The 12,093-nt window shown below is 36.0% G+C and overlaps 1 protein-coding gene across 1 annotated transcript in view; it reads right to left on the bottom strand.

Moving 5' to 3' along the window:
* Window positions 1-12,093, bottom strand: part of SON (SON DNA binding protein) — a 32,214-nt gene that overhangs the window by 16,485 nt on the left and 3,636 nt on the right. The window contains exons 3-5 of the mRNA XM_015819607.1: window positions 3,625-10,974; window positions 2,094-2,257; window positions 855-998 (exon numbers count right to left, since the gene is read on the bottom strand). Of these exons, the coding sequence (XP_015675093.1) occupies window positions 855-998; window positions 2,094-2,257; window positions 3,625-10,974 (7,658 nt within the window). The remainder of the gene's footprint in view (window positions 1-854; window positions 999-2,093; window positions 2,258-3,624; window positions 10,975-12,093) is intronic.

Here is a 12,093-nt window from a genome sequence, read left to right as displayed (position 1 = left end):
GTAAACAATGCCTGGAAGTTCTTTGAAGTGTTTCATTAGTCAGAACTATGACAAATAGTTTATTTAAGTAATGATGGTAGGTCATACTGTAATGCATATTAATTATGCTATTTATTTTTAGCTATTTTATTTTTTATAAAATAATTCATTTTTCTTTTCTTTTTGATTTCAATTTGTATTACCTTTTACTATTGCTGAAATCTCTAATAAAAAGCATTTTAAAAGATTTTGAAATGATGCTAAGAAGATATTAAACAGTTTCTCTAGGTTTCCATCAAGGTACTTTAAATTGAGTTGGCTAAACTCCTTATTTTACTCTGCTCACCATCATGTAAACCTTCCAATAAATCATAAAATGAAATGCAATCTCATACGTGCAGTTTTAATTTTTATAACAGAACTTCCCTTAATCCGATTCCAAATCTCCAAAACAATTTTTGAGGAGTCTGGGACTTACATGAATATTAGAAATCATTTGTCTTTCCCATTCTGCTAAACATTGTTCCATAAATTATATGAAACAAATCCAATGTTCACTACTGTTTCAATAGTGTAAATATATTACTGTGTGTTGTCTAAATATTCAGTAACCTGAAGGGAGGAATGTAATCTCTATCTTTTCACCACTTATAACTTATACATATTTTGCTTTTTCAAATGTTGGTGAAATTCACTTCAAAACCCAGAATATGCCTAAATGCTAGCTATAGCCTATTTCAAGTGTTGTGAACATTATTATTTCTCTGCAATTAATAATAAAACATTATAGTTATGTATTCCCTTTGTTAGTTAAGTATTTTGTAAAAGTACTTAAATGAAACAAAATGCAGCTACAAGGATTTTACAATACGTACACTTAAATTGAAAAAAATAGGCTTGGGCTCATTCAGCTTAAAGGGATGATTGATAAAAGGATTTTCCTCCTCTTCTTCATCAGAAACATGAGGCTTATTCAGAATGACATCATCTTCCTGGCTTTGGGCAATCTTCTTGCATTTCTGAAAATAAAGTTAACATTATATAGTATACAATGAAACAACTATGATTAAAGGTTTGGGGAGATAAGTGTATATAATGGCATTTCCTAAAATATGACAATGATAACAGTTAAAAACTTTTTTTTAAAATCAAAGAACAGACTTGGAACAAACATCCACTAAAATATAACCGAACCGTACCTGGGTAGAAAGTGGGAGATCATAAATTCTAGTCTACCTTAGGCACAAAGCCAGTTGGGTGACCTCATCCCCTCAACTCTAGGAAGAAGGCAATGGTGAGCCACTTGTGAAATCTTGTCAAGAAAACTTCATGATCTAGACCAGTGGTGGCGAACCTATGGCATGGGTGCCAGAGGTGGCACTCGGAGCCCTCTCTGTGGGCACACGTGCCATTGCCCCAGCCTTGCCTCCCCCTGCGACCCCTCCTCACCAGCAGCCCTCCTGGAGGAGTCGCCCCTGATCATGGCCCACGCGGAGCAGCGCAGCCAAGGACATGGCAGCCAGGCAGCGTAGACAAGACTCTGCCCTCACGCCCCATCGCGCACAGTTGATGCTGTGGGGCGCAGGCAGAGGGCATGGCCATGGCGCTGCTGGGCTGCCTGGGCGATCTGCGGGGGGCCCTGGAGGCGGTGAGTGGCCCTGCAGGCAGGCAGGGTGGAGGCAGGGCAGGGCCAGTTTTTGGGCACTCGGTCTCTAAAAGGTTCGCCATCACTGATCTAGACAGTCGCCAAAAATCAACATTGACTCAAAGGCACACCCAGACATATATACAAATCATGTAAAAAAAATCCAGATTCGGTTCAAGTTGCACTTATTTTTGTCCTTATACTAGATCTAATGTTTTTCAAACAGGGTATTTTTTTTATTTTGAAAACTAAATATAGCATGAATTGTTTTCATTAAATCAGTGGTAAGACAGGATGCAAAACAATTTCAAATTCATGATGCTCTGTTCCGTTTCAATTTTGGAGATGCCTGAGTAAACGAGTATTTTATATTTAAAATAACTGATTTGCACCTAAAGGTGCTTTCAAATTTGATACTTTGGCACCCCTCTAGCTAGTTTTCCTACATCGGTTTCATTTTTCCTCTTACCTCAGTCAGTTCCAATATTGTTTCTTTTGCTGATTTTTGAGTAACTTTCTCTTCCTTCTTTTCTGGAGTTATAGCTGGCATCAGACTTGGTGGGAGTGGAACACCAGCCTTAGCACACATTGCTGCTGCATTTGCCTTGGCTATTTCAAGTAATTGTGCCTTATCTACAAGGAAAATGAAATTATTTATTTATATTGTGTCAGTCTCCTGGTGTGTACTTACAGAATTCGAGTGCAGGTCTATAACTTGGACAATCATGTACCTCTTTCCAAATATCTGCTCTAGCATTCTCATTTACTCAAGGCCAGTTAAGTTTGAGAGTATTCAGTTAAAGTAGAACAAGAGGCAATATAAGTTTTCAATAGCGATATTAGGCAAGATGAGAAAATAACAGGTATAAAAATTAAAAAGGAAGTTTATAAATTGAGGGCATTTGCTGATGACTTGGTTATATTTTTGCAAGACCCCCCCCCAAAAAAGTATTCAAAATGGACAGTGATTTACAACATACACACACACACACACATGTATGTGTATGTATGTAGGTAGGTAGATAGGTAGGTAGGTAAGTAGATAGATAGATACTTTGTTTTGAGAGCAGGCAACAGAATTTCATTTTTAATGTGTGCCAGTGTGCCCACAGTAAAAAATGACAATAAAGGTTATCTTATCTCTAAAATAATATAGAATCTTTGATGAGGAAATTAAATGAGTTTGGGGTTTTAGCAGGTTTTAAAATAAATAAACAGAAAACAACAATGCTTATTAAGAATATGACTCCCAGGCAGGGCTTTTTTTCTCGGAGAAAAGGTGGCGGAACTCAAACCTGGCCACGCCCTCATCAAACCCTAGGACCGCCCCTTTAGAGAACAGGAATGCAAGTAAAATTTGGGAGGGGCTATTTTCGGTGCGGCCGGCCCGGAAAAAGGTGCCGGAACGCGGTTCCGCCGCGTTCCGGCTGAAAAAAAGCCCTGCTCCCAGGACCGTGACCTATTGACTAAAAAGTCTGATTTTTAAGGTTGAGAAGAAAGTAAAATACCTGAGGTTTATATTGGCAAATACAAATGCAGAACTGTTTCAAAATAACTATGTGCCTCTTTGGAATGATGTAAAAAATGAGTTACTGAGATGGGATAAATTGCCAATTATCATTAATGGTAAAATTTCTATAATTAAGATGAATATTTTACCAAAGATGCTTTTTCTTTTTCAGACACTGCCAATACTTGCAACTGATACTCCATTTAAACAATGGCAATGGATATTTCCAAGTTTATATGGCAAGGGGAAAAACCAAGAATTAGATACAAATTACTGCAAGATGCTAAGGAAAGAGGTGGTTTGGGTTTATCAGATTTGAAATTTCAAAAGGTAACTGGATTTTGTTTTTCCTTGAAGATGTTTCACTTCTCATCCAAGAAGCTTCTGAAGGGTGGGGAATAGCTTTGAATGCATTCATGATGTGAAATGAATATATGAATGCCAGAATAATCAAGATAGTTTTATCTAGCAAGAAGCAACATTTGCTTACCCAAGTCAGTGAGACGTTTTGGTGATCTGCTTGAAGATCTAGATCGTCGATGATCAGGTGACTTACTAGCACTTCTTCTTCTTCCTGTAGCCCTCAGACGGACAGGTGTTCGGCTTCTGGACCGTAACCTGAGAGATATTCTATAACTGTCTCTTGAATCGGATCTTCTTCTTCTCCTGTCAGTTGATCTTGATCGATTTCTCCGAGATCGTCTTTGTCTTTTCCTTGACAAAGATCGCTGTCTTGATACCGATCTTGATCTAGTCCTCCTCCAACGTCTTGAACATGATTGTGAACGGGTTCGAGAGCGTGACTGTGATCGATGATCAGATTTAGATCTTGTTCTCTTCTGTGTTAATGATTGTGAACGATTCCTTCTAGACCTTGATACTGTTCTACGTCTACGAGACCTCGATTCTGAAGACTTGGAACCTTTACTTCTTGATCTTCTTGAGCGTTCTCTCTCTCCTGCTTTATCTATAGATTTAGACCTAGACCTAGATTTCTGTTGCTCAGGTGATTTTTCTCGATTATTCAAAGTTGCTTCCAAAGACTCAGTTCCATCTGTTTTCTCAAGGGACTTTGACTTTGATCTGTATTTAGAGCGTTTTCCTCTTGATTCATCTACAGAATCTTTGTCTTTCCTTCTTTCAGAAGACTTTGATCTAGATTTTGATTTTGATTTTGGCCGATCTGATGATTTAGATCGTCTATGTCTAGAATTTAAAGTCGACTCCCCCTTTTCAACTGATTTTGTTCTGGACTTATGATCAGTAGATTTAGATCGCCTTCTTTTTGACTTTGCTGCTGTTTCTATGGGCTCAACAGATTTGGATCTAGATTTGTGATTATCAGAAGACCTAGAACGTCTCCTTTTTGATCTAGCTGAAGTCTCTTTTTTATCAACAGATCTGGATCTAGATTTGCGATCAGAGGACACAGACCGCCTTCGTTTCGTCCTCACTGAAGTCTCCCTTTTGTCAGCCGATTTGGACTTTGATCTGCGGTTATCAGAAGACCTGGATCGCCTTCGCCTTATCCTCACTGAACTCTCTCTTTTCTCAACTGATCTGGATCTTGACTTACGATTATCAGAGGATCTTGACCGCCTTCGCCTTCCTCTCCCTGAAATCTCCCGTCTGTCAACAGATCTAGACCTAGATTTCCGGGTTTCAGGGGTCCTTGATCTTCTCCTTCTTCTCACTGAAGGTTCTCTCTTGTCATCAGGAGATCTTGACCTAGATTTGAGGTTATCAGAAGATCTAGATCGCCTTCGCCTTGTTCTTACTGAAGAGTCTCTTCTGTCAAAAGATTTGGATCTAGATCTGCAACGATCAGAAGACTGAGATCGCCTTCGCCTTGTTCTCACAGAGGTCTCTCTTTTGTCACTTGATCGTGATCTAGATTTATGATGGTCAGAAGATCTGGACCGCCTCCTCCTTGATCTTGTCAAAATCTCTCTTCTATCAACTGATCTTGATCTAGACCTGCGATTGTCAGAAGACCTGGATAACCTTCGTCTTCTCCTAACTGATTCTTTTTCAACTGATCTCGATCTAGACTTGTGATTAGAAGATCTAGATCGTCTACGTCTTGATCTTATTGAAGTTTCTCTTCTATCAGGAGATTTAGATCTAGATTTAACACGATCAGAGGTCCGTGAACGTCTTCGTCTAGATCTTAATGAAGATTCTTTTTCTTTTTTATCAACAGATTTGGATCTAGACTTATGACGTGAAGTAGAATGCTTCTTGGAACTGGAATCATTTTTGCTTCTAGAACGTCCTCTTCTAGATACTTGTCTAGAGGTAGAACGTGATCTAGACTTCTTTTTACGTTTCTTTGACTTGGAAGGAGATTTTGATCTGCTTTTTTTTGCTTTTTTTCCACTTTTACTTTTATCTTTACTTTTACTACTTATTTTTTCACTTTTTTTGTCTTTTAAATTACTCACTTCACTTTCCTTTATTATGTCTGAAGAATTCAGAGAAGCATTTGAATCTTGATATTTTGAAGAGTCCTGAAGAGAAACTTCCAAGTCTTTATCCTTTACTATAACCTCAGATTCAACAGCTATTTCTGAATTTTTTGCCTCAATGCATTCTCCCATTTTGATATCTTCTTTCTCTGCCAAGTGCACACGCTTTACAGCTTCTCCTGAATCTTCCAGCACAATGGTTTCCAGTTGATTAACTTCCACATTGTCTTCTATTACAATACAAAGAGGTTTTATAGTTGTTTGTTCCTTTGAAGAAGTCTGTACATCTAAGTCTTTTCTGTTTGCCACACCTACAGATTCTAAGGTTGCTTCTGAATCTTTCATTTCCAAAGAGAACTGTGGTATTTCTGCACTCTTATCTCGCGTTATCACATGTTCTACAGTTGATTCCTGAGCTTTTCCTTCTGCCACAAATCCACTTTTTAAATTCTGTTCCGTATCCTTTGTACTTGAACATTCAGAAACTGATACAAAATCTTTAGCAGGTTCTAGAGATGTTTCTAATATCTTTCGTTGTGGCAAACTTGAGTTTCTTTCCAAATTCTGAATGTCTAAAGGTAACACTGATTTTGAGAGTTTCTGAAAATCCATTTGCTGTTTCTCTTCTGATGTTTGTACATCAGCTTGGATGTTTTTTATTTCAATGACAGACTTGCATATAGCAACTGTTTCAGAATCTTCCAGTTGTTTCATGTGTACAGATTCTGCAGGCTTGTTACATTTCAATTCCACTATATCCATAAATCCTGAATTTGATTTATTAGTATCTGTAGAAATGTCGGGTGACTTCTTTATTAAATTGTCTAGTTCTACATTTGTATTTGTAGCCTGTATATCTGACATATTTATACTTTCCAGAAATATTTCAGAACATTTTTCAGTTGTTTCTGGAACTATAGTTGATATATTTGATCCTATATCTGTTGCTTTTGCAAACTGAGTAGTCGTCTCTGAAATACCTATTATTTCTTTATATGTAAGACTTCCTTTTAAATTTTTGGCCGCTGGGGTGTCAAACTGGGAAGACTCTAAATCTTTTCTTTCCTGGTTACGTCTATATTTCAAAATTTGTTCCAGGTTTTCTATATTGCCTGAAGATAATATGTCTGAAATAGCTTTTGAAAGCTGGTCTTGTGTCACTTTTTCAGATTCTGAAGCAATTTTGAACGGATGTGTTCCTAGCCCATATTTGATTTCTGAAACAGATTCAAAAATTTTTACTCCCAAAATGTTTTCTGGTTGTATTTGTGTGTCAGTGTCAATGATTTCTAGTGGACAACTCTCTGCAGTTGTGTCAGTAGATTTGAAACCAGTTACTCCTAAATATGTTTGAGTAGTTTTGAGCTCTGGGATTTTTGATGTGTCAGTTACTTCCAATGTAGAAACAGATTCGGAAGATGTTAATTCTGGTTTTTTTAATTGTACTGCAGCAGCCACTGGATCTTTTATTTCTGATAGTCTTTCAACTTTAGACCCAGACTGTGAAGCATCAGCTGCATCCCTGGATTCTAATACATAAAGAGAATTAGTATATTTTTCTCTCTGAATACCTTTTAAATTCTTCATCTCTTGTGCATCTAAAATATTAGGGCTTTCTTTCAAATCCACCATAAATTCAGGCAGAGGTGTATCAAGCTTCTCTCTCTCTTGACCTGTGATAGTTTCAGAAACTCCAGAACGTTTTAATTCTGCACCTGATTCTGAAGTTATTCCAGAAACACTTTCTTTGTCGGCAACTGACAGTCTATCTTCTATAATTTGTGCCCTTACAGCATGATTTGAAGACATATATGGTTTTGATACATTTGCATCATTTTCATTAAATGGCTGGACAGGTTCATCATTCATCTTTTCTTTACCCATAGACTCTACATTAATTGACTTCTGACTTGCTTCCATCTTCTTTACATCTGTTTTGTAATTATGTTCAAAACTTTCTTCTGATACATCTGTAGATTCCACTGATGCAAATAGAGACGTTAGAACACCTTGCTTTTCTATTACGTCCAATTCTTTAGACTTGGGAGGTATTTCTAAATCTTCAGTATCTATTACATATACAGATGCTGGAGGTGTTTTCAAATGTTCATATGTCAATCCTTCACTTCTGAGTACTGTATTTGATTTTTGCAACTTTGTTACACTCTTTGATTCTGGAAGCATTTCATTTTTTCGGGGAGTTTCTGCTGTAAATATCATACTCTCTGATATCACTGATTTACATCCCGGAATATATTCTTTAATTTCTACACCTGCTTGAAGCAAAGGTTCTGAATCAATGTTCAAGTCTTTTACATTTATCATTTTAGATTCTGAAGTTGTTTTTGAATCTTTCACTTGAATTTCATAAGATTTTGGGATGGTCTTTGAATTTGTTTTTGTCAAGTACAGAGTTTCTGGACCATATTCTGAAACTTTAGTTCCAGAATCAGAAGTTGGAACAATCAGATCTCTCTCTGACAAATGTAGAGATTCTGGCGCTTCCATTAATCCTGTTGTTTCTATTTTTTCTTCCAATTTCTTGTTCTCCTGAATATTAAATTCATCTGAATATAGAATCTCTGGGCTTGTTGTTGCACATTTAACACCTAAATCAGGCACAGAATCTAAACATTCTTTTCTAATTTGAGTCTTTGTGTGCTCTAATCGTTCTTGATTTTGTTCAAGAGATTCTGAAACTGATTCAAATTGTTTCACAGTACTGCCAAATGGAAAATCATCTTTTGACTCAACTAATACTAAATTCTTCAATTTAAAAAATTCCCTAGGATCAATTGCAGCTGCCAAAGATTTTCCAGGTTCTTTTAAGTCTTGTACTGCTGCTATTCCTTTAAATTCTTGATTATTTTTTTCAGAACTTATTATATCAATTTCATGCAATGATTTTGAAACGAATAATGGATCTTGACTCTTACCTAACAACTCAGTTTCTTCTATTTTACTGGAGTTTGTTTCAATTACTTCCTTATTTCTTGATATAAGTCCCAAATCCGTTGTATCTGCACTACTTTTCTTCTTTATAGTGGAGTCAAAACATTTCTGTTCTATTTCTTGCACAAAATGAGATTCGGTTTCACTTTGTTTCCTATTGGAAGTACCTTCTGTTTCCGTGTATGTCACAGTTGGTAATGTAATTGATTTTGATGCAGTTTCCACATTTTTTACATGTTTGTGCAATGGTTTTAAGTTTTCTTGTAAATCATTTGCTTCAGTCACTGCTCCAGATTCTGTACTTTTAACGTATTTGATTTCCTTGGCACAAGGTGGTTCAAAATTGTCAGCATTCGATTTATGCAATGATTTCAACACTGCTTCTGTATTTTTCAACTCCGTCATACCTTTAGTTTCTGTATAAAGGTCTAGACTATGTTCTGAATAGTTTGCAAATATCATCTGCAGAGATCCTGAACCAGCATCCACTTCTCTCTCTTCTCTCTCCTCTTCAGGCTCAAGACCAATTTCGAAATCTTTTTTTTGTGCCTCCATATCAGACTGTGAAGTTTTCTTCACTATTTTAATTTCTTCTATGCACTGTGAAGAGGAATTTTCTAAATTGTTTACAATCATCAAAGTTTCCGGAATATTTTTCAATTTCTCTGCATTCTTGTTTTCCTTATTTCTTAGAGCTACATATTTTGAACTTTCCAAATTCTGTGTTTTCCCAACCTGTGTTTGTATTATTGTTTCTGCAACATTCACCTCTTTTAATTGTGAAGCATTTTCAGGAACTTTCACATTAAACAGTGCCAGAGAATGTTGGATGATTTCAGAGTTTCCTCTATTTTCTATTACAGTTTCTAATGCGGTTTCCAAATAATTAATCTGTTCAGCCTTCTCAAATTCCTGGACGCACTCTAAATTCTTTGCTTTAAAAGATTCTGGAGCAGGTTTCCAATTTTCTGATTCTATTACACCAGCAGATTTTGCTTTTAAATATTTTTTGTCAATTTCTGTAAAATCAGTATTAACCTCTAAATTTGTTGTTTCCAACACTACAACTGAGAGATGTTCTTCTGAATCTACTCTAGTCATATTTTCTAATAGTGGTGCTCTTTGCAAATCTTTTGCATCTTTTTGGATTGGAAGATATCCTGTATTTTTTTCTGATTCATTCAGTCCTGTCATGAGAGTAGGGGTTTCTCTCAATTCTTTCATCTCTTTCGGAACCTCTGTACCAAGGCTTGCTCTATTATATTTTTGTACATCAAATTCTGAAATTTCTTGCTGAGGTTTCAGCTGAACTACCACAGCTAGTTCAGAATCTTTTTCAGGGGCTGCATGGACAGCTTCTGGAGCAGTTTCCAAATCTTTCCCTTCTGTTCCAAACTGTTGTGGTTTGTGCAAACCTTTCATTGTGATAGTTTTCTCAGAATCGTGAACTGAATCACCTTTTCTACCGGAATGCTTCGGACTTCTTTCTGAAGCTTTCACTTTTGCAGTATTTAAAAATTCTGAAGTTGCTTCAAAATCTTTCCCTACCACCATAGCTAAAAATCCCAAAGTTGTTACTGAATCTTTAGCTTCTGCATTTGATTCCAAAGGGAGGGTTGTTAATTTATAGCCAGTTGGTTCAAAGGATGTGGATACTGTTTCTTTCAAATTTTTCGAAGTCGCAGACTCTGTGACTGAATTTATACAGGTTACTTTCATCGCAGTAGATTCCAGCCTGGTTTCCAAATGTTCTGGCTCCCCTCTTACACAAAATGGACTGCTTTCAGGGATGTATTCTTGATCTGTTGCCTCCAATATTAACTTAGGTTGCTCTACTTCTTTTATATCTGATACTCCTTCTACAACTGTGCAAACAGTATCACTTAAATATTTATCCTCTGGGCATATAGTTACAGTTACATTAGGATGGTAACTGTCATCTTCCAATTCTTTTTCATTTGTAAGCTTGACTTCACTGACCTCCTGAATACTTATCAAAGTAGAATCTTCTTCAGATATATCCAGTTTGCTGGTATCTGAACTAAACATATTATTCAACATGGCTGAATTTAGATTTTCATATACAGTTTTTTCATTAATCAAAGGAGAAACTTCTTTCAAGGTAGACCCAGACTGGGTATCCATATCATTTTCTGCATTTAAGAGAAAACCTGAATTTTCTAGATTTGAATGAGAAATAAGTTGCATATCTTCACATTCTTTTTGCTGAACATCTGTTTCTTTGGCATGTTTTTTATATTTCTTTTCTTTTTTTTCCTTCTTTCGTTTTTTCTTTTTCTTTTTATCTTTGTGTTTCTTGTCCTTCTTAGACTTTTTCCTTGGAATTTCATCTTGCACGTCTTCAGATAAGCCTCTTTTAATAGAGCGCGAATTATTCCTTTCGATATCGTCTCCATCCCCTTTAAAAAGATATTTTGGTTAAAATTTAAAACATAAAATAACAAAAACAGACAAAGTTATATGAAAATCAAAGGCCAACTATTACAAATATTAAGCAGTTTTGCTATATTTGCTGGGATTGTCAGCTTATTTGAGTCAACAAGCAACTATTACTAATACTGATATATACCATGAATTCTCAAAGAGTTAAGGTCCTATACAGGTAGTCCTCAACATACGATCACAATTGAGCCCAAAATTTGTTGCTAAATGAGGATTTTTTTCAGTGAATTTTGCCCCATTTTACGACTTTTCTTGCCACAATTATTAAGTGAATCATTGCAGTTGTTAAGTTACTAACAGGTTAAGTGAATCTGGCTTTATCAGAAGGTCGCATTGACTTTATCAGAAGGTCGCAAACGTTGATCACCTGACTCTAGGACACTGCAACCGTCATAAACCATAGTTGCCAAGTGGCTGAATTTTGACATGACCATGAGGATGCTGCAACAGTCATAAATGTTAAAAAACATAAGTCATCTTTTTTCAGTGCTGTTGTAACTTCAAATGGTCACTAACTGAACTGTTGTAAATCAAGGACTACCTGTATTTATTGATTTCTTTATAGCAGATTCATTTATAGCTTAGGTTAATTCAGGGGTTTATCTTCACCATAATGTGGGGGCATTTTTGTTCAATTTCTTTTTAATTTATATATTACTTAAATCATGTTCTTTCTAACCTAAATTTTCATCATTTGGTAAACAGATTTCAATTTTAACATATATAGTTATGCAACAATATATGTTAAAATATTAGAAAAGCACAGAAGTCCCTACCAGTCTTTTGTAAAGCTGAAATACTGGTTATTAACCATCAAAAAACCAAGATAATGCACTTTGCTGAAAAAAGGTTAACAGTTACACATCTGACATATTAATGTAAATAGTGTCTACATATCTTTTGTGTTTTCGTGGAGAGTGTAACTAAAATATTTTGTTCTCTATGCCCAAAGGAAAAAACCATTATTTTTTTTCCAAACGAAGGGGAGGTGATCCTATATCAATAGGTAAAATGTTTGGAGGCAAAATCTTCCCTCAACTTCTTTATGGCATAGAACTCTATTCAGAAAATTACCT

Source organism: Protobothrops mucrosquamatus, unplaced genomic scaffold, assembly GCF_001527695.2.
Source record: "Protobothrops mucrosquamatus isolate PMUCROS unplaced genomic scaffold, P.Mucros_1.0 scaffold_149, whole genome shotgun sequence".
Lineage (NCBI taxonomy): Eukaryota > Metazoa > Chordata > Lepidosauria > Squamata > Viperidae > Protobothrops > Protobothrops mucrosquamatus.
This window is presented reverse-complemented; position numbering and strand designations above follow the sequence as displayed.